Here is a 24,646-nt window from a genome sequence, read left to right as displayed (position 1 = left end):
ATCTTGAGATTGTCAATTTTAGTGCTTTATATCCTGGGATAACTTATCATGGGATTGCTATTCCATCATTTGACAGGTACAAGCTATCCAATAATATTTTTAATCATGAGATAACTTATCCCAGAAATAGTAACCAAATAGGAAATAAGACGGTACTAAATTTTTATCCGGTAATTATTTTTGCTTATTAGCATACCAAACGACCCATAAGTGTTTATGCATTAAAGTGAGGAAAAAAAAATAAAAAAATAGCAATATTTACAATTGGTAATTGAAAAATAGCAACAATTTTAAAAATAATCAAAATTTAGCTATTTTTCATATAAAAATAAAATCTAAACAAAAACATCCTTAAAAATCTAGAAATATTATAGCATAATATGACGAAGTTTGAATTTTTTACATACGAGCTTTTAGCGTAATGTGCTAGAGTTCCAACATAATATGCGGGAAATGTATATACAGAAGCTCCATAATCTAACATATTATGCTGGAAGTGCTGGAGTTCCAACATAATATGCTGTAATTTTATACGCAGGAGCTCTATAATCCCGCATATTATGATGAAACTTTCTGTGTTTCAACAAAATAATAATTATTTTTAAATGATTTTACAAATGCAGATTATTTTTTAATTAACGGTCCAAAAATTGGCTAGCCGTTAAAGTGGAACAATGGAATAATACTATAGACCAAAAGTGAGTGTTAATTTCAAGGGCAAATCTGACCATTTAATTTCCAATTCCCTTAGACCTCCAAACTTTTGGTAATAAAATATCTTCTCCAGTGTTATCATCTGTCTAAGAACAAACAAACACACAAAGCAATGGCTTCCCTCTTTGTATGCACTCCATCTTCTTCTACTTCTTCTCCTTCAAATTTCTCTGCAATTTTCCCAAATTCCTCATCTTTCAATCCCCAAACTCCTCCTCTTTTCCCAATTCCAACTTCTTACTTCAACAGAAAAAATACACACACATTATTTTGCTCCGCAGCAAAGCAACAAACGGGGCCAGTGAAAAAACAACGTACATCTCCAAATAATACCAAAAAGAAAAAGAAAAATGTTTCAAATTACGAAGGTAAAGTGGATGTTGAAGTTGAAGATAAAGAAGCAGAGCGTTACGTTCCTTTGCCGCTACCTAAACCACCAGCTGGATTTGTTTTAGATGAGCAGGGTAGAGTTCTCATGGCTTCCAATAAGCGTATTGCTACGATAGTGAGTCTTTTTTACTGCTAATATTTTTGTATATGTATGCTAAGCTGCTATAGTGCTATACTGTAGAGTTTAAGTTTTATGTATTAACAGTAAAAAAACTGTGTTTACAAAATTAGGTCATTTAAAATCGAATTTCACTAACATGGGTCGGTAACTATTACTATCTCCGTTTCAATTCATATGAGTTAGTTTGACTCACCTTAAACATAAAAGCTTTTTGGGGTCGTAACATTTGTGTCGCTATAAGGCTAAAATGAGTAAAATGAAAAGAATTGTTTTCAAATATAGAGATGTGTTATTTTCTTGGAATGGACTACTAAGAAAAGTGTGCCACATAAATTGAAAGGGAGGGAGCAAAAGAGGAAGGATAACCTGGTGGAGCAGGTTGAATTCTTTTGATGAATCGAGAAATCCCAGCTAGTGGAGAACGGTTTGAAACTCAGGTGGATAATAGAGCCTTCTCCACTTAAATACCAGTCTTTTATCTGTAGCCGTAGCAAGGTTCGGACACCTGATGTGCGCTTAACACACATCAATGCACTCTTACCACTAGACCAAAGCCCTGGGGCTCAAGCAGGTTGAATTGCAATGCTACTGTAAGGATTTACATTGTTTGTGTAAATAACTTAAATATGTTTGCAAATGGCCGAAGTACTTGATACAGTATTTAATACAAGAAGGACAATTCTGCCTGTAAATGTCAGCATAGGGACAACAACAACAACGACCCAGTAAAGTCCCACAAGTGGGGTCTGGGGAGGGTAGTATGTACGCAGACCTTACCTCTACCCCGAGGTGGTAGAGAGGCTGTTTCCGATAGATCCCGGCTCAAGAAAACGAAAAGAGACAATATATCAATACCATCAACAAAAATCATAGAAATAATAACATCACAAGAACCAGTAAATAGATGAAAAACAAACAATAACTAGTAAATAAGGCCCGACACTATGAAAACGGAAGAGTAGTGTGAACACAACATTGACCACTAGCAGTCTAAGACAAAATTCTATCAGACTAGCCTCACACTGGTACGAGTTAGAAATATGCTCAACTACCTCCTAACCTACAATCTTAATGCTCGACCTCCACAGCTTCCTATCGAGGGTCATGTCCTCGGAGATCTGAAGCCTCGCCATATCTCACCTCTCCCCAATACTTCTTAGGCCGCCCTCTACCTCACCTCGTACCCACCAAAGCCAACCGCTCGCACCTCCTTACCGGGGGCATCTGAGTTCCTCCTCTATACATGCCTGAACCATCTGAGCCTCGCTTTCCGCATCTTGTCATCCATGGGAGCCACACCCACCTTCTCCCGAATATCTTCATTCTTAATCTTATCCATCCTAGTGTGCCCGCACATCCACCTCACATCCTCATTTCTGTTACTCTCATCTTCTGGATATGTGAGTTCTTAACTGGTCAACGCTCAGCCCCATACATCATGGCCGGTCTAACCACCGCTCTATAAAACTTACCTTTAAGTAGCGGTGGCACTTTCTTGTCACATAGGACTCCAGATGCTAACCTCCATTTCATCCATCCCACCCCTATACGGTGTGTGACATCCTCGTCGATCTCCCTCTCCCCTGGATAACCGACTCAAGGTACTTGAAATTGCCTCTCTTGGGAATGACTTGCGATCCAAACCGCACGTCCATGCCCGCTTCCCTCGGCTCGGCACTGAACTTACACTCAAAATATTCCGTCTTAGTCCTGCTCAACTTGAAACCCTTAGACTCAAGGGCCTGTCTCCAAACCTCCAGCCTCTAGTTAACGCCGCTTCGCGTCTCGTCTATCAAAACTATGTCGTTAGCGAATAACATACACCATAGCATCTCCCCTCGAATAAGGTGTGTCAGTGCGTCCATCACCAGGGCAAATACGAGTGGGTTGAGCGCAGATCCTTGGTGTAACCCCATATCAACCGAAAAATGTTCAGAATCGCCTGCCACTGTCCTAACCCGAGTCTTATCTCCATCATATATGTCCTTAATCGTCCTAATGTAAGGAACCGACACACCTTTAGCCTCTAGACATCTCCAAAGAACCTCTTTAGGAACCTTGTCATACGCTTTCTCCAGATCAATAAACACCATGTGCAAATCCTTCTTCCTGTCCCTGTACTGTTCCACCAACCTCCTAATAAGGTGGATAGCTTCCATAGTAGAACGCCCTAGCATGAACTCGAACTGGTTGTCAGATATAGACACCGTCCTCCTCACCTTGACTTCTACCACCCTTTCCCAAACTTTCATGGTATGACTCAGTAATTTGATATCCTTATAATTGTTGCAACTCTGGATTTCACCTTTGTTCTTGTACAACGGAACCACCGTACTCCACCTCCACTTATCCGGCATCCTCTTCGTCCTGAAAATAACATTAAATAGCCCAGTCAGCCACTCAAACCTGCTCTACCCACACACCTCCAAAATTCTAGCGGAATCTCGTCAGGCCCGGTAGCTCTGCCCCTGCTCATTTTACGCATAGCCCCCACGATCTCCTCAACCTTGATGCGCCTACAATACCCAAAGTCCTGGTGACTCTCGGAATGCCCCAACTCGGCTAGCACAATATCCCGATCCCCTTCTTCATTCAGAAGTTTATGAAAGAAAGTCTGTCATCTCCGCTTAATCTGGGCCTCTCCCATCAATACTCTACCTTCCTCGTCTTTGATGCACCTCACTTGGTCTAGATCTCGAGCCTCCGTCTCTCTCGCCTTCGGTAGCCGGAATAACTTTTTCTCCCCGCCTTTGGCCCCTAGTTCCTTGTATAGGCGACCAAAAGCCGCAGTCTTAGCCTCCGTGACTGCCAGCTTCGCCTCCTTCCTACCTACTTTATACCTCTGTCTGTTCGTTCTCCTCTCTTCCTCGCATGTGCTCCCTACTAACTTCAGGTATGCCGCCTTTTTCTCTTCCATTTTACCTTGGACCACTTCATTCGCCTTTGTGCCCGCCAGAGTAACCCTTCGAGACTCCCAACACCTCTTTCGCCGCCTCCCTTATACAATCTGCCGTCGTCGACCACATATCGCTCGCGTCCCCACTACTCTTCCCGGCTCCCACAACCGATAACCTCTCTTTCAACTCCTGGGCTTTATCCTTAGTCAAGGCTCCCCACCTGATCCTCGGTCGTCCTCGTGCAGCCCTCTTCTTCCTCTTCATCATGATACTGACGTCCATCACCAAGAGCTTATGCTGCGTCGCGAGGGTCTCGCCCGGGAAAATGCCAGCATAGGGAATTTGTGGAATTCTTTGTCAGTTCTGTTTCCCACATCTGTTTTACTTATAAATTTTGGGATCCCGAGATTAGCATTCTGGCGTTTTCAATAAGTGATGTATTACACATTCTTATTTGAGAAAAAGGAGAAGTGAATAGTGATTTATTACACATAATTTAGAGAAAAAAAGGAACACATTAGAGCGAACTAAAAATGTGATCTTGAAATAGATTTTGTCTCGTAGAAAAGCAGAATATTAGGAACTTAGAGAACTTGCAGCTAAAAATAAACATTCAAGGCACGCTCCTCCTTCAGAAACTTGACAGATGTCGACTAATATATTCATTTTTCATTCTCACGTCCATTGGAAATTTGGAATGTCAAATGCACACTGGACAATTTTTCCTTCGCCAAAGAACAAAAAGGGAAGAATAAATCTCAACAATGCAACGTATCCATGAGCCTAAGTTTGAGAATTCTTACCATTGTTATATCATTTAACTTTCCATAGTCGTCGCTTTTCATGTTGCAAAATTCCTTTCTGCAAGTTGAATATTCGGATACCTTTTTATTTAAACTTCATAAGGTGGGTAGGAAAACATATTTAATTGATCTATTCTAAAAAAACCCATATTTTATTGATCTAACAAGTTAAGGGCAATTTCTGGATAACAATCAAGTAAAGTCATTGTAGTGGCCTTGGAGTCTTCAATTAAACTGAAAAAGGAATATAATACACCTTGAATCTGGAGAAAACTCAACATGAAGTTGCTCTAGTACATACCTTTGACACTCTATGTCAATATGAGGAATGCAAGAGTTCATTCAGGGAGAAAAACTGATGAAAGAGAGCAAAAAGATCATCCTTTCTTTTTTCTCTTGCTTCCTTTTCTTTTTTCTTTTGAAGTAAAAAAAGTAAGAGAGTTGTCCAGGTCATTTTCAATTTACCGAAACTTTAGCGTGACATGCTCTAGCGATTTTCCCAACTTTAGTGTGCCGGAATATCATATGGGACAGTATTACATCTAAAACAGCTCATCTCTTCTGAGGTCCAGGTTCAGTTTCTTATAGGATATAGTAGCTTCTCACAAAAGGGAGGAGAAAATGCATGTATAGCAGTGATTGGTTTTTAATTTCCCGAAAATTTAAAGCGATTTTGCAGACACATAACAACGTCTCCGTTACCTCTTAATCAGATTTCATGTGTGCAACTACCTTAGTTGACGTTTCATAGGTGCAAAATCATCTCCTTAAATTTGACTTGTATGAGCAACTTGTCAGTCACTTCTAAATTAATTCAAGTACTTGTGTATTTTCTTTTGTAGTTTTCGTTCTCTTTTATCTCTGCCAACTTAGTTATCTAAAGGGCTCAGCAACAGGTTGATTCTACCAACAATTTCCCACTGGAATGCGTCATCAGGAGGGTTTTTAGAAGTACACGAGAAGATGAATGTTTACTACTCTGCCCTGTTGATATGTAAGTGAAGTTTGTAGTTATCATTTGATATCTTTTCCTTTTCTGGCGGTACATTAAATAGATGTATTTGTCTCTGCAGGCCTGTTCAGATTTTAAAGAGCACAAATGTCGAGGGGTGGTCTGCTGTATGTCTGAACTAAACTTGATTTTCTGTTATGTTTGTGGAAACTTGCCAGAGAGAGTCTTGATTGTCTATCTCATTTCTCTTTCTTAACCAATGATCAGTGTTCAAATGGATTTAAGATATATTACTTTTTCACCTTACATGCTTCCTTCCGTTTGAGAATTCAGGAATTGCTTGCTTGAGTATCCTGTTGTAAAATTTTGGGTTGTCTTGTAATTTTACAGGTTGTCGATAGTGTTCATTTGGCCCCCCTCTTCTCTCTCTCTCCCTCCTTTTCTTTTTTGTTCTTCTCCCTAGTAAGGAGTGGTCCCCCCCCCCCCCCCCATGTTCTTTTCACCTAAGTTGCTCCGACATGACAGATTAGGTGGCGCACCCGTGTCGACACGACACTAGTATGGGTGTGGGTATGGGATCCGTACCGGAACTAGTCAAACAATTTTGGGTACTTTGACCACGACAGACGGAAAAATTCGAGACGAGATACAATTTGATTCCCGAAATCATAACTAAAACTAGGGTAAATTTGAAGAAAATAGCATACCTTATCTAGGAAATCAATCATTTACTTATCTACAACTTGAGAATAAAAAAGAAATCCACACTTTACAAGCTATACGTAAGTATTCCACAAAATTTCTCATAATTTAGAGATATTTTTATATTTTTGAATTATTTTTAGCCGGATCCTGCAACTGTATCCGTACTAGGATCCGAATCCCCGAATCTTATAATTTACATCTCGAAGGATCCGACCTCTAGATCTGCACCCGTGTCGGACACCCGCACCCGTGTCCGAGCAACTTAGCTTTTCACTACTAAGGTGTTGGGATGAGCGCAGATTAATTTGAAACCCTATTATTTTCTGTCAGTCATTGACATTTGGAAAATGCATACTGTAACCAATTAACTTATATGAAGCAAGGAAGAGCGGTAGACCATTGTCAGTGTCCTCTTATTCTTGCGTCTTCTATGTACCCTCTATTCTGTTGCATGATACTAGTAATTACTAGTATGAATAATGCTTTTCTAAGTAAGAGAGTCACCTTTAAATTTTTCATATTAGGAAATTTGACCTGCTTTTGTTCCTTCATGCACCCACTTGTTAGAAATTATAAAAGAGAAAAAAGGGCACAAATAGTTTTTACATATTATAGATCATATCGCAATATATTATTAATTTATATGCCTGTTTGTAGGTAAGCGATGAAGAAGTTGAAGCTATCCTACCGACTGCAGCCTATGCTCTAGCCAAGATACACATGCATCTGGTGTACAGTGGGTACAATCTCTAGACCTTCGATTTTAATATGGTTGTTCTCCATTTCAGTTATCTTCTTCCTTGCATGTATCAAAATCTGATTTCATTTTTATATGTTCTGATGATGCCTAGCTATTCTCTATCAGATTTTGTTACACAGCACGAGGAGGATTTTGCTACACAGAGGACGACATATTTGAATTCAGAACAGGCAATGTTTGCGTCTTTATAAAGCTGCGTCTTACTGCAGTCAATATTGTTACTACCTCCGATCCATCTTAATGTTGTTTTAGCCTTTCAAATCTGGTCCAAAATAAGTGATTTTCAAAATTTAGATCTGATTCATTAGCTTTACTTTCTATTAGTTTCCTTGTTGGTTTAGAACTTAGGTCATTATATCCTCCTTTGATTTGGTATCACTTTGTAAATAGGCTTTATAGTCTAACTTAGACGAGGATTTATGTTTTCCTTGTTCTTATACAAGACGAGATGCTTGCAATAACATAATAATTTCTTGTCACTTATGAAGTTTTGCCTTTTGCCTTTTAAGATCTAGTGAAGGATTTTACCGTCTATCTTGGATCAACAATACTCTATAGGTGTTTCTTGAGATAGTTTATTAGATGTTGTCTAGGTGGCACAATAATCTATTTCAGGATGTGATGCAGAATCGACCAAATGTGGGGAACTATGGATTTACTTACAGCTGAAACTCAGGTCTTCAGATTTCAAAGGACCATAGTCCAAGGCTTGAGTTCTTTGTGGCCTGTCTTTTTTTCTCCCCCTGCTGATTTGGGCGTTTTCCCAGTTCTTTTCGGGGTGGTAGATGGTGTGGAAGGAAGTAGGGGTTTAAACTTGTGACTTCGATCCTTAAAAGAAGAGTCCATGCAACGCGAGCTAATGCCTTATCCCCATGGATTTTTGGTTTTCAAGTCATTGACTATGGACTTTCACCTTATCAATTCTTTTATATTCTTGTCTGGATCTGTCATGATGGGTCATAGTTCATTGTATGTTATTTAGAATGAAGCTTGTTTGCTTATGACCGTAATGTCTCTTTTGTAGTTCATATCTCTTTTCTGGATAATATCCAACAGAATTCATTTGTTTCTAAAGGTTGTTGCACTTTTTCAGATGATGGTGATGATGTAGATGGCTTGCCAAGTGAAGGCATAGAAGTCACATGCTTCCACATGGTAAATTATCATCTGTTCATCGTGTTAAATGATCATTATCAAGCTGGGATAATAATTGAAAAATAATGTATTCTCTTGGTGTAACTTATGCACTTCAACTTGTGGACAACTACTGCTCCTTTTATCTGTCTTGATTGTTGGTAAAAGCGTGGGTTGCTCTAGTGGTGAGCACCCTCCACTTCCAACCAAGAGGTTGTGAGTTCGAGTCACCCCAAGAGCAAGGTGGGTAGTTCTTGGAGGGAGGGAGCTGGGGGTCTATCGGAAACAGCCTCTCTACCCCAGGGTGGGGGTAAGGTCTGCGTACACACTACCCTCCCCAGACCCCACTAGTGGGATTATACTGGGTTATTGTTGTTGTTGTTGTTGATTGTTGGTAAAAGCCCGTTTTTATCCCTTTGCTATATGGTATCTTCAATTTGATTCCTCTATTAACTGATTGCATAAGAACCTTCAAGTTTTTGAATTTACTCTTTCGTTCAAATTGATAATGGAAATTTTCAACTCAATCTATTAGTTCTAATAATTTATCAGTTGACAGATTTTTTTTTTTCTGTTTTATAAAACCGTGTTAAGGGGCGTTAAAGATTGGAATGCAGTTTGATTTTGTGTTTTGGGAAATATTGTGTGCTTGAACTTAGTCTTGGAAATAATGTGTGATAGAGTGAAACTTGGTTCTCTGTTCCTATTTTCTTTCACTATAGTAATTCTTGTAAATGACACTATGTGATATCTTCATGGCTACTAATAATAGGTAACGCCAATGACTGGTTAATTTACCTGGCTCTTTACTAGTGTAATGCATTTATATCTAAGAATGGCTATCAGTTTCGTCATCTCTGTCAAAATAGTATCCCTTATCCTTATGGTACTCTCTCCATTTTAACACGCATTGGAGTAAAATTATCTATGTTGTTAATATTCATTTTACAATGGAAATTCTGAAAACTTTCTGCTGGTAAGATTTCCATGTTCAAGCTTCTTTCCTCCAAGTTAGTTCTTATCTTTATTATCACTGTTCATGATTTTTAATAAATTCCTGAAACAGCCCCAAAACTGTCTTTGTGTGCCTCATATTAAGCAGTTCGTTGCCAAATGTCATCTCACATATCTTGATATTGATTTCCTCTCCACAGGATGGTTCCCACTATATGATTTATACACCTTCGGACCCACTTCTCTTTGTTGCAGTGAAGGTAAAGAGTCATCTCTCATTTGTATATAGAAGCTCTGGTTTTCATCTCATTCTAAAAGCTTATTCATCTTTTGCTATTGCCAGTATGCTTTGCTGGTTTCATCTTCTGTTATTTCCACTTGTTTTTTATTTTTTTTAATTTGCATTTTATTTCACCTTGTTCTAATAATTTTATGAAAATTCCTTTGTGTAACCTGTTATTGCAGGGCAAAGATGGTCTATTGCAGATTGCTGACGATGTAAGCATTGAAATTCCCTTCATGGCCTGTTTATATCTTTTCAATAGCAATTTGTTGCTACAAATTTTGTTTTCTTGCTAAGTACAGATACATATATGAGTTGTTTTATGTTATCACTTATTGAACTTCATCACACACAACGAGCCCCCTTAGTTCCTCACAGAAATACCATAAAAAGATTAACCATATCTATTAATCTAAACGCTTCTTTCTTTTAGAGGATTTTATATCAGAAAGTTTCTTGGGTTTCTGTTACTATAGAGTTTGTTCAAGAATTGTGATTTCTCTTTGGAAAGAGTCATCTTTTTGCTCACTCGGGAAAAAGGTTTGTCATATCTTAAGTTGCTAAATGGGGTCAAGGTATATCAAGGTGGCGAGGTATATTTTATGTTCCCTTTTCGAACAACGCTATTGTCAACCTGCCTCCTTTGGGAGTCTCTTTGCTAAAGATATGTGGGGAGCAAGGAAATCCTCACTTTCTTTATCCTTCATGATAAGCAAAAGCTGTATTTTCCGATGGCCCTAGTTTTGAGAGTCTACTGATTTTGGATTAGTAATCTATTTCTGCTGAAGTTGTAAGGTGAACCTTGAGTTTCCAAGAACTCACCTCCATCTTCAACTTAGGAAACTGCAGTATGTCACTCGTAGATGCATGTCAAAGTTATGCAGTGCCAAAAGGAAGGTGAAAGAAAGTTAACGGGAAGACAGGGAGAGAGAGGGAGAGGTGTGTGTGTGTGTGTGGTGGTGGGGGGGGGGGGGGAATCAATTAACGGTCACAAGGTGCATTTGGTGTAGCACAAGGCACATGTTCTACTGAAAGAACGTGCCATGAAGCAAAATGTTTAACAGCAGAAATATGAATTCAACAGTCACGGCTTTATTGCACCTGATCAGTTTGGCAGATAGTTGGAGGACTTTGGCAGAACACTATGCCACTATGGTGGTAAAAGTTGCATGTCAAACATTCAACTCATGCTTTTGCTGCATATGAGCGCATATAAACAACCCTTGTTTCTTGGTACAGCTTATTTCTGTTAGCTAATTGCTGCCATTGTTTCTTGTTCGTGCACTTTTCTCTTAGCTTGATTTTTCAAAGTTAGGGTGTATGTTACAGCATCTGTGCACTTTCCTGCAACAGGAACTCTTGGAAGACCCAGCCATCATCAGCGCCATAGATGAGGAGACTGAATTTAATGCCTTAGTGGTATGTACATTATACTTTAGTTAGTATATAAATTTTCAACTACTGAAATGCTCTAATTCAATCTCTGATTTTGCAGGAAGAAGAGGCTGCTCTTCTTGAATCATTGTTGGGGGAAAGATGATCAGCTTTCTATATTTCTTTAGGTTTTGAGATTTTGCAAATTATCTTGGTATTTTTTTTGATTTGTGTATAGTAAATGTCTAGATCTTTAATCTGTTAGATGGCCTATTATGTCCCTTGATGCCTTCTGTTCTTTTGTGAAAATTTATACTTGCTCTGGTGCTCTCCTTTACCAAGAGAAGTATCATATTGGAGCAATTTTTTGCAGAGTATTTTACTGTGCGCTTTGTGCATTATTTATGATGCATTATAATTGCTCTTCTGAGATGATTTTTGCCACTAGAATATTCTCGATTATTTCTCCTTTTATTGAAGGGATAATACATAGTTGATCAGTCTTATCGGGTGGAAAATTGCATTCGCTAATAGAGCTTCCTACTATCGCACCGTGGGAGAGTGCAAATGGCAAGTTGAATGGTCTGGTTCCGTTCAATTGTCCAAATCAACAAATCTAGCCGTTGAGGGTATCATTATATCATTACTAAAGTTTGTAACTGCACTTATACAGAGTTTGTATAAGATCTGTAATGAAAAAAAGTCTGCATTGCAAACATGCTGTTGTTTCTTCAATATTCTAAAGCCGTTGCAATAAGCAGTCGAGTGACAAACTGTACTGTGCTTAAAAGAATTCAAATAACATTCAAAAAACCAGCAAATGACAAACTACAGAGATAAACTTAAATTCCAAACCAAATCATTATAAGCATCAACATAAAGGAGATGTTCAAGGATGACTGTTTTTTCTTTCCAAAAAGGGGAAGGTTTGAGATTCAAAATTGACCTTTGGGATCTTTACACAAATAGAAGGCCAGATTCGCTATTTTTTCCTAGTGTTATATATAGATTATATATTAATTATATATGGTTATACACATAATATGACTTATACATATATCATACATCTCACGGCTACTTTTAGTTCAAGCGATTGGGTGTACGAAATTATTTGGGTTAACTCTTCAAAACTGAAAGTATGTACATTGTTTGCTAGGAAGGAAACAGAATAGGGGAATGTGGGTGGGTTTAAACACTTAGTAGGCGTTTGGACATGAATTCCAATTTTTTTTTTCAAATTTGAAATTTGACTAAAATTTGAATTGAAGATGAAGTTGTGTTTGATATAATTTTTACAACATATTTGGATGTCTTTTTTTCAACATATTTTGCAACTAAACACTAGCAACCTTCCCATTTTCAAGTGAGATTGGAAAAATTGCAAGATTTTGATAACCAAACATTATTTTCAAAAAATAATTTGAAAAAAGAAAAAAATTCTGCTCTTATGTTGAAAATAATTTTTTTTTCTTTTGTAACATCTTAACACTTACAGTAATTTTTATATGTGTAGTTGATAATTAAGGGCAATTTAGGGGTGCTAATTATGTATTATCCTTGCTCCTAGTCCTTAGGGGTCGTTTGGTTGATGCTTTAAAAGAGTTAATCGCGACATACAAGAATTTGTTGTGAAGTTTCAAGTTCTACTACTGAAATTTTAGGATGTCGTCGTAAAATTCATTCTCTCTATAACTGAACTTCAGAACAATGTGTTGGAGTTCGAGAAGGAGAAGGAGAAGAAGCGCTTTTGTAGGGGAGAAGAAGCTGTTATGTGCCGCTAATCACTGGATGGGTGTTACTATTAATTACTTATTAAGGAGTAACTTAATTTCAATTAGTTTTGGAACGGTGGCTGATTTTCAATCAGTAGCCTTAAAAGTGGTTATTTGTAAAAATCATCCCTCTTCACCTCCTTAGGGAGAAGTGTGTAATAGCTATTTTTAAGCCCGCTATTTAAAATATATTTACAATTTACAATGTATTTAAAGATTAGTCAATTCACCCAATCTTCAAGACTAAGTATCCTGAATTTGGAAATTCATGATTTTTGAGTTGCTAACTTGAAATTCAGGATTAAGTATTTTGAATTTTTGAACTACTAATTTAAAATTCATGACATAAGATTAGAACTTCATGACACAATTTCGAACTTTAGGACACGATGCCCTGAAGTTTGAATTTTGAGGTTTAAACACTAGGATGTTGTGTCCTGAAGTTTGAGCGAAATTGGTTAATCTTTAAATACATTGTAAACTATGGATATATTTTAAATAACATGCTTAAAAGTGATTACCTGATGTCATTTCCACACCTGCTCATTACATAGAAATGACACCAGGTAGCTATTCTAAAGGACTGCTTTTTAAGAATTAGTCAGTGCGTCCCGAATTTCAGTTTTTCAGTTTGACAAAAATGTCCTATTGTTCTAAAGTTAAAGATTTTTAGTTTAAAATTTCAGGATAAAATAAGTATTGACTAATATCTAAATAACATCCGTGAGAATGACTATCTGTGCACTTGCTACCCTCATTACTACTGTTAGCTGGCCCATATTTGTATAGGGCCGCGTAACCCGCTTTCAGCAATTACGGGCTACAAATCGACCCGAACGGGTCCAATCCTGTAAAAATGGCGTGTGGTAGCCACTAAATAAGGTGGTGTTTATTTTTTATCCACCAATTCTAATATTGAGTAAAAATAGCCACTACTCTATTAAAATTAATATGAAAAGATATTTTTACCCTTTCTTCTATTTCTTTTATTCCCAAACCCTTCCTTTATACGCTTCTCTCATTTAAGTTCAGAGCCAAAATTTCATGGGCAAAATTTCGCTCCCTCAATATCGTTCCTACATGCAACTCTCTTCTCTCGATTGAAGTTCAGAGCCAAAATTTCATAAGCAAAATTTCGCTCCCTCAATATCGTTCCTGCCCAGCCCACAACAATTCTCTGCGTATACTTTGTCCAACTTAATCTCTTCTCATTTGTCATCTTCTCTGCAGCGAACCAGCGTACTGGTATGCTTTCGATTTTGCTTTTATGCATTTTTCTTTTTGTATATCTCTAATCGTGATCAATGTTGTGTTTGTCATCAAGTATGTGTAAAATATCCAAAATAATGATTATAACTTGATTCACTGAGGAATAAGGTGCAGATTTTTGTGAGAAAGTTATTGAGAACCTTTTGGTATTGAAATGTGTTTGTGGTTCAATCAATATATTGATTATATAAGGACATTTAAGAAAAATAGTCCTAAGAATTTGTAAGCTAACTGTGTTTAGGAATTTTAGTTAACTGTGCTTCTATTAAAGATGCATCTAATTAGGTCCTGAATTTTAGTTTTTTAGTTTAAATATTAAGGATATTTCAGAAAAATAGTCCTACGAATTTGTAAGCTAATTTTAGTTAATTGTACTTCTATTAAAGATGCATCTACTTAGGTCCTGGATTTTAGTTTTTTAGTTTAAATATTAAGGACATTTTAGAAAAACAGTCCTAAGAATTTGTAAGCTAGTTTTAGTTAATTGTACTTCTATTAAAGATGCATCTAATTAGGTCCTGGATTTTAGTTTTTTAATTTAAATATTAAGGACATTTCAGAAAAATAGTCCTAAGAATTTGTAAGCTAATTTTAGTTTATTGTTCTTCTATTAAAGATGCATCTACTTAGGTCCTGGATTTTAGTTTTGTAGTTTAATTATTAAGGACATTTCAGAAAAATAGTCCTAAGAATTTGTAAGCTAATTTTAGTTTACTGTTCTTCTATTAAAGATGCATCTACTTAGGTCCTGGATTTTAGTTTTGTAGTTTAAATATTAAGGACATTTTAGAAAAATAGTCCTAAGAATTTGTAAGCTAATTTTAGTTTACTGTTCTTCTATTAAAGATGCATCTACTTAGGTCCTGGATTTTAGTTTTGTAGTTTAAATATTAAGGACATTTCAGAAAATAGTCCTAATGTTTACGTTCTATTTCCTTCTTTGTAGTGTGTTAATGGAAGGAGATCGTGTTTTCGAGTTTGATGATTGGCATAATTCGATGAGCTATTGGAAAGGAGATTTTCAGTATAAGGAAACAATAAAAAAAATTTTGTCGAACACGCAATGGAAGAAGTTGAGGGATGGTGTTTTCGAAAACTTTTTCCGATTACAACATGTGAAGTTCTGTGGTAGATTTATTCATTGTGTGTTGCTTTAGAAAATTATAAGCAATGACTCGCATTCAATGACATTCAAGGTTTTTGATCATGAAGTGAAGTTTACATGTGAAGCGTTCCAGATAATTACTGGGTTGAAATGTTCTTCAGTGGACTTCAAAGTTTTACGTGAAAGAGAAAATAGGCTTTCGAAAGTCTACTTCCCTAGAAAAGATAGAATCGAGTTACGCGATTTGTGGCATTTTATTACTAGTCACCCATATGGTACAACTGCATCATTTGTAGGCAGCCATGACGATACGGTGAAGTTGGCAATAATTTATTTTGTTGAATCTATGTTGATGGGGAAGCGCAAGAATCAGAATGTGTCTGAGCGGGTAATGAAAATCGTAGATGACGATGAACTCTACTCTTCTTTTAATTGGGGCTCTCTTTGTTATGAAAAGTTACTAAAATCATTGAAGAGATGCTTGAAGCCCAAACAAAATACTTCAGACAATGAGAATGAGAATGAGAAAGAGAAAGAGAAAGATAAATAGAAGGACAGTTATACTATAATTGGCTTCCCTTTCGCCTTCTGTGTTTGGATTATGGAAGTATTCTCAATTTTTCAGAAAAAATAATTTGTGAACTTCAGAGAATGTGAGTTTCCTCAGATGCTATGTTATTCAGATATGAAATCTCCACATTATGACACCCTATGTAAAAAGTACTTCTATAATGAAAAATTAAGTTAACAGGATTACTAGCTATTTTTTTGTTTATGTGTTTTAGTTATGAATACTTACGTTTTTTTTACTTATATAATAGTTGTATCAGTTGCTCGAGATAGTACAATTTTTTTCTTCTGAAGTAGATGCGGAGCCCACTAGTGTGCATGTGCCATTGTCTCAAGATCAAAGTTCAATGCCTTCAACACAATTTGATGAAGTCTTGCTTATGAAAATTGTTAACGTAGGTTTTCTGTCTTTGAATACCATTAGTTTTTTATTTGCTTATTTTTGCTTAAGAGACTTTTTATTTTTATGGTTTTTGATTCATAGATTATCGGAGAAGTTCAAAAAGGATATGGAGGTAGAATGTACTAGAATACATCAAAAAATAGCTTTATCAGAAAAAAGGATTCAAAATGACATCAAGGTAAAATCTTTAATTTTTGTGCTTGTAACTCTAAGTTAAGGACACCATATCCTTAATTTTTGAGCTTATAACTCTCAGTTTAGGACTTCCTATTCTTAACTTTTGAACTTGCAACTCTAAGTTCAGGACTACATGTCCTTAAATTTTTAACTTGTAACTCTAAGTTCATGACTACATGTCCTTATTTTTTGAACTTGGAACTCTAAGTTAAGCACTACATGTCCTTAATTTCTGTGCTTGTAACTCTAAGTTAAGGACCAAGTATCCTTAATTTGTGAGCTTGTAACTTGAAGTTTAAGACTACTTGTCCTTAACTTTTTAACTTGTAACTCTAAGTTCAGGACTACATGTCCTTAACTTTTTAACTTGTAACTCTAAGTTTAGGACTACATGTCCTTATTTTTTGAACTTGGAACTCTAAGTTCAGGACTAACTGTCCTTAATTTCTGTGCTTGTAACTCTAAGTTAAAGACCAAGTGTCCTTAATTTGTGAGCTTGTAACTTGAAGTTTAGGACTACCTGTCCTTAACTTTTTAACTTGTAACTCTAAGTTCAGGACTACATGTCCTTAATTTCTATGCTTGTAGCTCTAAGTTAAGGACCAAGTGTCCTTAATTTGTGAGCTTGTAACTTGAAGTTTAGGACTACCTTTCCTTAACTTTTTAACTTGTAACTCTAAGTTCAGGACTACATGTCCTTAACTTTTTAACTTGTAGCTCTAAGTTCAGGACTACATGTCCTTAACTTTTTAACTTGTAACTCTAAATTCAGGACTACCTGTCCTTAACTTTTTAACTTGTAACTCTAAGTTCAGGACTACATGTCCTTAACTTTATAACTTGTAACTCTAAGTTCAGGACTACATGCCCTTATTTTTTTAACTTGGAACTCTAAGTTCAGGACTACCTGTCCTTAATTTCTGTGCTTGTAACTTGAAGTTTAGGACTATTTGTCCTTAACTTTTTAACTTGTAACTCTAAGTTCAGGACTACATGTCCTTATTTTTTAAACTTGGAACTCTAAGTCCAGGACTACCTGTCCTTAATTTCTGTGCTTGTAACTCTAAGTTAAAGACCAAGTGTCCTTAATTTGTGAGCTTATAACTTGAAGTTTAGGACTATTTGTCCTTAACTTTTTAACTTGTAACTCTAAGTTCAGGACTACATGTCCTTAATTTCTGTCCTTGTAACTCTAAGTTAAGGAACACTTGTCCTTAATTTGTGAGTGTGTACCTCTATGTTAAGGACCAATGTCCGTAACTTATAAGCAGCTAACATTTTGATTCTTATTTTAAATACTATCTCACAGGCTTTAAAGAAAAACCTAGGATCAAAGATTGATACTTTATTGAAGCTTCTTGACAAACCTCATGAAAGGACCATAGAGAGAGAACCTAGTGTTCCAATTAGCAAAGATGCAGTTGATGATCAATGTGATGATATAGATGTGCATGTAGAAGATCATTATAAAAGCGATTATAGATATGCGCATCTAGAAGATGAAACTGATATTGGCATCGAAATTGGGAAAGGTTAGATACAGTTTTTGAATTTGTTATCATTGAAATTTATATTTAATAGCGTAATACATATAAACTTTTTTGTGATTATAAATGTGTGTAGAATCTTTTGATGGAGTTCAAGTTCAAGATGGAATGGAATGTCAAGACCAGGAAAATCCAAAAGAGACAAGTGTAACAAAAATAATTTGTAAATCTGGAGTGCAATCTCAGAATTTAGAAAATCCATTGGAAACAAGTATAAGTGGGATTGTATGCAAATGTGTTGAAGAAATATATGATCTATCTATACCTCTCTCACTTAAAGAGAAGTTTGGAAACCAAAATGATGCCAATCAAGGTTAGATGGAATTTTCATGACATGTTGAATGTTAGTTTTAGTAAACTATTAGTAACAAGTATTAATTATAAATATTACAGAATCTTTTGAAGCTGCAAGGAAAGAAGATGGAGTGGACTATCAAGATGATGAAATTTCAAAAGAGAGAAGTGGAGGACAATCTCAAGATATAGAAAATACCCAAGGAACAAGCATAAGTGAGATTGTTTGCAAATGTATAGAAGGAACATATGATATCTCTACACCTCTCTCTCTAACAGACAATATTGGAAGCCAAACAAATGCTAGTCAAGATAATAATTTAACTGGCATGTTCTTGACAGTTGCAAAAGGTTAGACGGAGTTTTTTTCATCTTATACATAATTGTTTTAATCAAAGATTAGTAACAAGTACTAATTGTGTTAGCTCTTGTAAATATTTTACAGAATCTTGTGAACTTGCAATCGAAGAACATGGAGAACAGTTGCAAGATAAAGAAAATGCAATCAATATGTCAGCTCCATTGTCTGTTAAAGAAATACAAGAAGGCAACGTGGCCAACACAGGTATTGATTGTGTCCTTAATATTGTATTCATAATTCAAATTGTCAGGATATTTTAAAAATTATGTCCTTAGTTTTTGTCTCTTCATTTGACAATTTGTCATAGAATTGATGACTTGCAGCAAACTAACGTATATGTAGTGTTGCTTGTAGAGCAAAACAAAAATGAAGTCGTTAATCAATATACTAGGAAAAGGAAGAGAGATATTATTGGTTTTGATGGTCCATCATTTGTTATTCTTACTCCTACTCCTCCGACTACACAAGATGGAGTGGACTATCAAGATGATAAAATTTCAAAAGAGAGAAGTGGAGGACAATCTCAAGACATAGAAAATACCCAAGGAACAAGAATAAGTGAGATTGTTTGCAAATGTATAGAAGGAACATATGATATCTCTATACCTCTCTCTCTTACAGACAATATTGGAAGCCAAAAAAATACTAGTCAAGATAATGATTTAACTGGCATGATCTTGACAGTTGCAAAATGTTAGACAGAGTTTTTTTTTCTTCATCTTATACATATTTGTTTTAATCAAAGATTAATAACAAGTACTAATTGTGTTAGCTCCTGTAAATAATTTGCAGAATCTTGTGAACTTGCAATCGAAGAACACGGAGAACAGTTGCAAGATAAAGAAAATGCAAGCAATATGTCAGCACCATTGTCTGTTAAAGAAATACAAGAAGGCAGCGTGGCCAACACAAGTATTGATTGTGTCCTTAATATTGTATTCATAATTCAAATTGTCAGGACATTTCAAAAATTATGTCCTTAGTTTTTGTCTCTTCATTTGACAATTCATAGAATTGACGACTTGCAGCAAACTAATGTATATCAGTATATGTAGTGTTGCTTGCAGAGCAAAACAAAAATGAAGCTGTTAACCAATATACTAGAAAAAGGAAGAGAGATAGTATTGGTTTTAATGGTCCATCATTTGTTATTCTTACTCCTACTCCTCCGACTACACAAATGAGCATTGATGAGGGTTTGTCTATGGAGGTTGAAGGAAATGTTGAAGAAGAGCTTGGTAGAGGGAAAAGGAATAAGAAGCTTAGTTGGCAATTGAAATCTCCTTTTGAACATAAAAGAAAAAGAGGAACACCGATGGCGCACAATGAAAATACTCCCAAGTATAATGGCTAGATAAAATCAAAATATACTCGTACATGTATTTTTTATTATGCCAAAGATGATGAAAACTTATTGAAGAAATTCATTGGATGGTTGAGCAAGGAGAAAAGGAAAGGTCGCAAAAAAGTATAAGTCCCTAAATGTATTCATTATTTCTTAATTGCTTACATTTGTGTCTTGAACTTGTAATTTTAAATTCAGAACTAAGTGTATTCTTCCAACTCTAACTTCATGACTAAATGTCCTAAATTTTTGAGCTTGTAACTCTAAGTTAAGGATTAAGTGTCCTTAACTTTTGAGATTGTAAGTCTAAGTTCAGGACTAAGTGTCCTTAACTTTTTAACTTGTAACTGTAAGTTAATGACTACCTATCCTTAATTTTTGAATTTGCAACTCTAATTTCAGGACCAAGTGTCCTTAATTTTTGAACTTCCACTCTAAGTTCAAGATCAATTATCCTTAACTTATGAGCTTGTTACTTTAAGTTCGGGACTTAAATTTATGAGCTTGTAAGTCTAAATTCTGGACCAAGTGTCCTTAACTTTGAACTTGTAACTGTAAGTTAAGGACTACCTGTCCCTAATTTTTGAATTTGCAACTCTAACTTTAGGACCAAGTGTCCTTAATTTTTGACCTTCTACTCTAAGTTCAGGACCAATTGTCCTTAACTTATGAGCTTGTTACTCTAAGTTCATGACTAATTATCCTTGAATTTATGAGCTAGTAAGTCTAAGTTCAGGACCAAGTATCCTTAACTTTTAAACTTATAACTGTAAGTTAAGGACATCCTGTCCTTAATTTTTGAATTTGCAACTCTAACTTCAGGACCAAGTCTCCTTAATTTTTGCACTTCCACTCTAAGTTCAGGATCAATTGTCCTTAACTTATGAGCTTGTTACTCTAAGTTCAGGACTTTAATTTATGAGCTTGTAAGTCTAAGTTCAGGACCAAGTGTCCTTAACTTTTGAACTTGTAACTGTAAGTTAAGGACTACATGTCCTTAAATTTTGAATTTGCAACTCTAACTTCAGGACCAAGTATCCTAAACTTATGACCTTGTTACTGTAAGTTCAGGACCAAGTGTCCTTAATTAGGAATTGAGGACTAACTTATAAACTTTCTAACTTTGATATTTTCAAAATTTTCAGGGGACAAATTGATATATATGCTGAGGATAATGGTGTGAGAAAGAATCCATATAAATTATACCATCAAAAAATCAATAGCAAAATGTTCTTCCTTGAGCTTGCAGATAGTAGCTTTGTACTTGATTATAAGGTTTGATAATTCACAAGGCATTTGTTTTATTTCTTCTTAATTTATTATTTTTTAATTATTTATGACTGATGAATTTTTTTTCTTTTTTTGCCTTTTTATGAAGCATATTGACATTGCCCTGTATTATTTGAGAAAGAAGGAATGCTACCACCCTTGCGCCCATCCTTTTCCTTGCACAACTACAGATATACTTTTTGATAACTATATGCTAATTGTGTATAAGGACTTCAATGAAGATGCTTCAGATTTGTTTTGGTGTGATGATATGCTTCAGATGCTTCAGATTTCTCACACCATATGTGTGGGGTGACAATCGTAGATGTGAAATTGCTTGGACAGAGGTTGACAAAATCTTTTTTCCATGTTGGCTTCCTTCAGAAGATAATGATGTTGTGACACATTTTCTTTTGGGGGTATTGGACTTGAATGAAAGAAAGATTGATGTGTACGATTCCATATATAGTGAGCCATATGAGCAAGGAATGAAACACATTGAAATGTATGCACGCATGATCCCCCACTTGCTAAAGTTCTCACAGTTTGAGAAAAATCATAAGTCTTTTGGAAATGCATTCAACAAATTTGATATTCAGTGGCAAAGATCACCACACCAAACTGGATCGTATGTGTTGTCATTTGCTATATGATTTATATGTACTTTAGATTTATTTTATTAAAGATATTATTTAATTGACTCCATATTTTTCTTAGGACTGATTGTGGTGCATTCCTAATCAAGTATGTGGAGTTGTTGATGATGGAAAAGGATGTGGAGAAATTCCAACCCGAGGACATATCAAACTTCAGAAAAGAACTTGCAGCAAATCTTTTGGGCACATGGAGAATGGAAAAGAAATTCTGGTTATGATACACCACCAGAAAATGTCGGCGACGACTATGATAGTGAAAATGAAACTTCTTACCCAAAGGAGCTGTAGTGTAGTTGTAAAGAAAGTCAGCTGTAGTGGAATTAGTATAAAATTACTGTAAAAAATTCATATGAATTCTGAAATATCCTGTAAATTATCACAAGGCACTTTATTTTGTTTGCATAGCATAATATTTTGGTCACAGCTGCTAAATTACAGTTTCAGCATTAATATGAAGGCATCGTGTTATTAATTTCTTTCTTTCTGTTAACTGTTGATTTGTCCATTTTTTCACAGTTTTAAAGGGCCAATCTTTGATTAAACTGTCTTGAAGTTTTTAAAAATTCAAAGCAACACACATTGATTGTTGTAGAACTTCAGAATCTGTTAACTACATCCTTATTTGTTGAAGGATGAAAATAATATTCAAGACATATTTTTTTTAATGTGCTAAACTTCTAGAATATAGACAATAAACTGAGATTTCCAGAAGTTAAGGACATTTTAGAAATTTATGTCCTATATATTAAATTCATACTTCAAATGTTGAGGACGTTTTAAAAAATTATGTCCTGAAGTCTACTTGTACCAATCTCATTTTAAAAATAAGATGTAGCCAGCTGTGTTTAGCAAGCTCCAATGTCAAGTTTTATAACTACTGATTTGTCCATTTTAAATTGCCAGATTTTTATTAAATCTGTAGAGATATAGCAAAAGATACATTGATTATTGTAGAACTTCAGGACATTATGTTCATAAACGTCCTGATTTGTTGAAGGATGAAAATAATATTTAGGACATATTTTTCTGAAATGTCCTGAACTTCTGGAAATCTAGATAATAATCTGAGATTTTCAGAAGTTAAGGATATTTTAAAAATTTATGTCCTTAATATTAGATTCATACTTAAAATTTTCAGAACTTGTAAAAGATTATATCCTTAAGTTTTACTTGTACCAATCTGATTTTAAAAATAAAGATGTAGCAAGATGCAGACGTCAAATTATATAAAGAAAATGACTTTCTTGTTTACTTACGGCAAGAATAAAATCCTATAAATAATAATTGGTCCGGCAAAGGTAAATTGAATTCCCAGAAAAAGAAAAAGAAACAAAGAGCACGTAAGCGCAAAGAAACTTTGAAAATTCAGGACATCTTTTATATAACCATCTGCTAATGTTTACTTGCTCAAATAAAAACAATCTAAATGAATCCAATTTATAGCGAAAACTTAAAAGAGTAGATAAACATAAATGGATATATCTATTATTCTCTATGCTTCCTTGAAAATGGACGGACTGCCGGAGAATATATACAAGATGTTCTATTATGACCAATTTTTCTGCAACGACCACATTTGAATGTTATTTTTGATGATTCGGTAGCTGAAATATGCCTTTTCTTTTGCCTTCTACCTGGCGGAACTTTGAAATCTGGAGGTTTAATAATTTGTGACTTAACACTCTCTGGTACAATCTAAGAATCCGTATGTCCTACAGGATGTATTTGTCTTTCATATGTTTTCAGCCAAGATTCCTTTAAGTACCAGTCCGAGCAGAAACTGGACTTCTTGATATTTCTCTTCTCGATAGCTGCAATTGCATGTATACATGGTAATTCATCAAATTGAAACTGAAAACAATCACATGTTCTTTTGTTTAAGTCCACCAAGAAATTAATTCCTTCTTCCTCAACTCTAGAACGCCATGAATCAGCAGGGAAGACCTTCAAAGTTGAAAAACTATAAGTTAGTACATTATGTTAAATTATCATTAAAATAATAAGCTAAAGTAATAACATAATACTTACATTTAAAGTAAAAGCTAAATCTATCTTTTTCTTCAATTCCTCTTCTACCAAACAAGAAACGTCATAAAAAGTTCCTTCTACTTCATTTCTTCTTTCATAAAACCAACGTTGTAGCTTCACTTGGATGAAATCCATCATTCTTAATATAGGCAACTCCCTTGCTTCTAATAGTACAGAATTCATTGACTCAACTATGTTTGTTGTGAGCATGTTATATCTTCGTCATGGACTACAAGAACATGCCCACCTTTCCGTTGGTTCTTCCATCAAGTAGTCAAAAGTCTTCTTATCAAATTTTGCTATATCTGATAAGTATAGATCAAATTCTTTGCGCATGTATACTCTTGCAGCACTTTGAAAAAGTTTTATGACCTCACTTTTCACTTTCCTTCGCTTTAGGTTCTGCTCCAAATGATAGATACAAATCCCATGGTGGCTTTCAGGATATACCTTTGCAATGCCATGTGCAATAGATTGATGCCTGTCCGATAAAAAAAATAAATTGTCACGACTCCCAATTGCATTGCGAAGCTCACTAAAGTACCACTCATAGGAATTGTTATTTTCAGATTCTGCAATTCCAAAGGCTAGTGGGAATATTTGGTTATTTGAATCCTTTGAAACTGAAATCATTAAAATACCACGATATTTTGACTTCAAAAAAGTTGCATCAACAACAATCACTGGTCTACAATGATTCCAACCAGCTATTGATGATCCATATGCATAAAACATATAAAGAAACCTGAAAATACAGTTTAAC

General features: G+C 35.4%; 2 protein-coding genes across 2 annotated transcripts; one reads left to right on the top strand and one right to left on the bottom strand.

The window, feature by feature from the left end:
- Positions 1 to 781: 781 nt before the first annotated feature.
- On the top strand, positions 782 to 11,519 carry LOC107830433 (uncharacterized). Its single transcript, XM_016657979.2, has 10 exons — positions 782 to 1,219; positions 5,822 to 5,919; positions 5,999 to 6,044; positions 7,240 to 7,322; positions 7,448 to 7,512; positions 8,436 to 8,497; positions 9,631 to 9,690; positions 9,896 to 9,928; positions 11,067 to 11,132; positions 11,209 to 11,519. The coding sequence occupies exons 1-10, from the start codon at positions 827 to 829 to the stop codon at positions 11,251 to 11,253; spliced, it is 951 nt and encodes a 316-aa protein (XP_016513465.1). The 5' UTR covers positions 782 to 826; the 3' UTR covers positions 11,254 to 11,519.
- A 12,031-nt stretch (positions 11,520 to 23,550) lies between these two features.
- Positions 23,551 to 24,066, bottom strand: LOC107794923 (uncharacterized). The gene is made up of 2 exons (XM_016617484.2): positions 23,884 to 24,066; positions 23,551 to 23,799 (listed from the first exon to the last, which is right to left on the bottom strand). The coding sequence occupies exons 1-2, from the start codon at positions 24,064 to 24,066 to the stop codon at positions 23,551 to 23,553; spliced, it is 432 nt and encodes a 143-aa protein (XP_016472970.2).
- Positions 24,067 to 24,646: the final 580 nt, after the last annotated feature.

The sequence above is a fragment of the Nicotiana tabacum genome, chromosome 23 (assembly GCF_000715075.1).
Source record: "Nicotiana tabacum cultivar K326 chromosome 23, ASM71507v2, whole genome shotgun sequence".
NCBI lineage: Eukaryota > Viridiplantae > Streptophyta > Magnoliopsida > Solanales > Solanaceae > Nicotiana > Nicotiana tabacum.
Note: the sequence above shows the minus strand (reverse complement) of the source record. Positions and strands in the feature narration are given on the sequence as shown.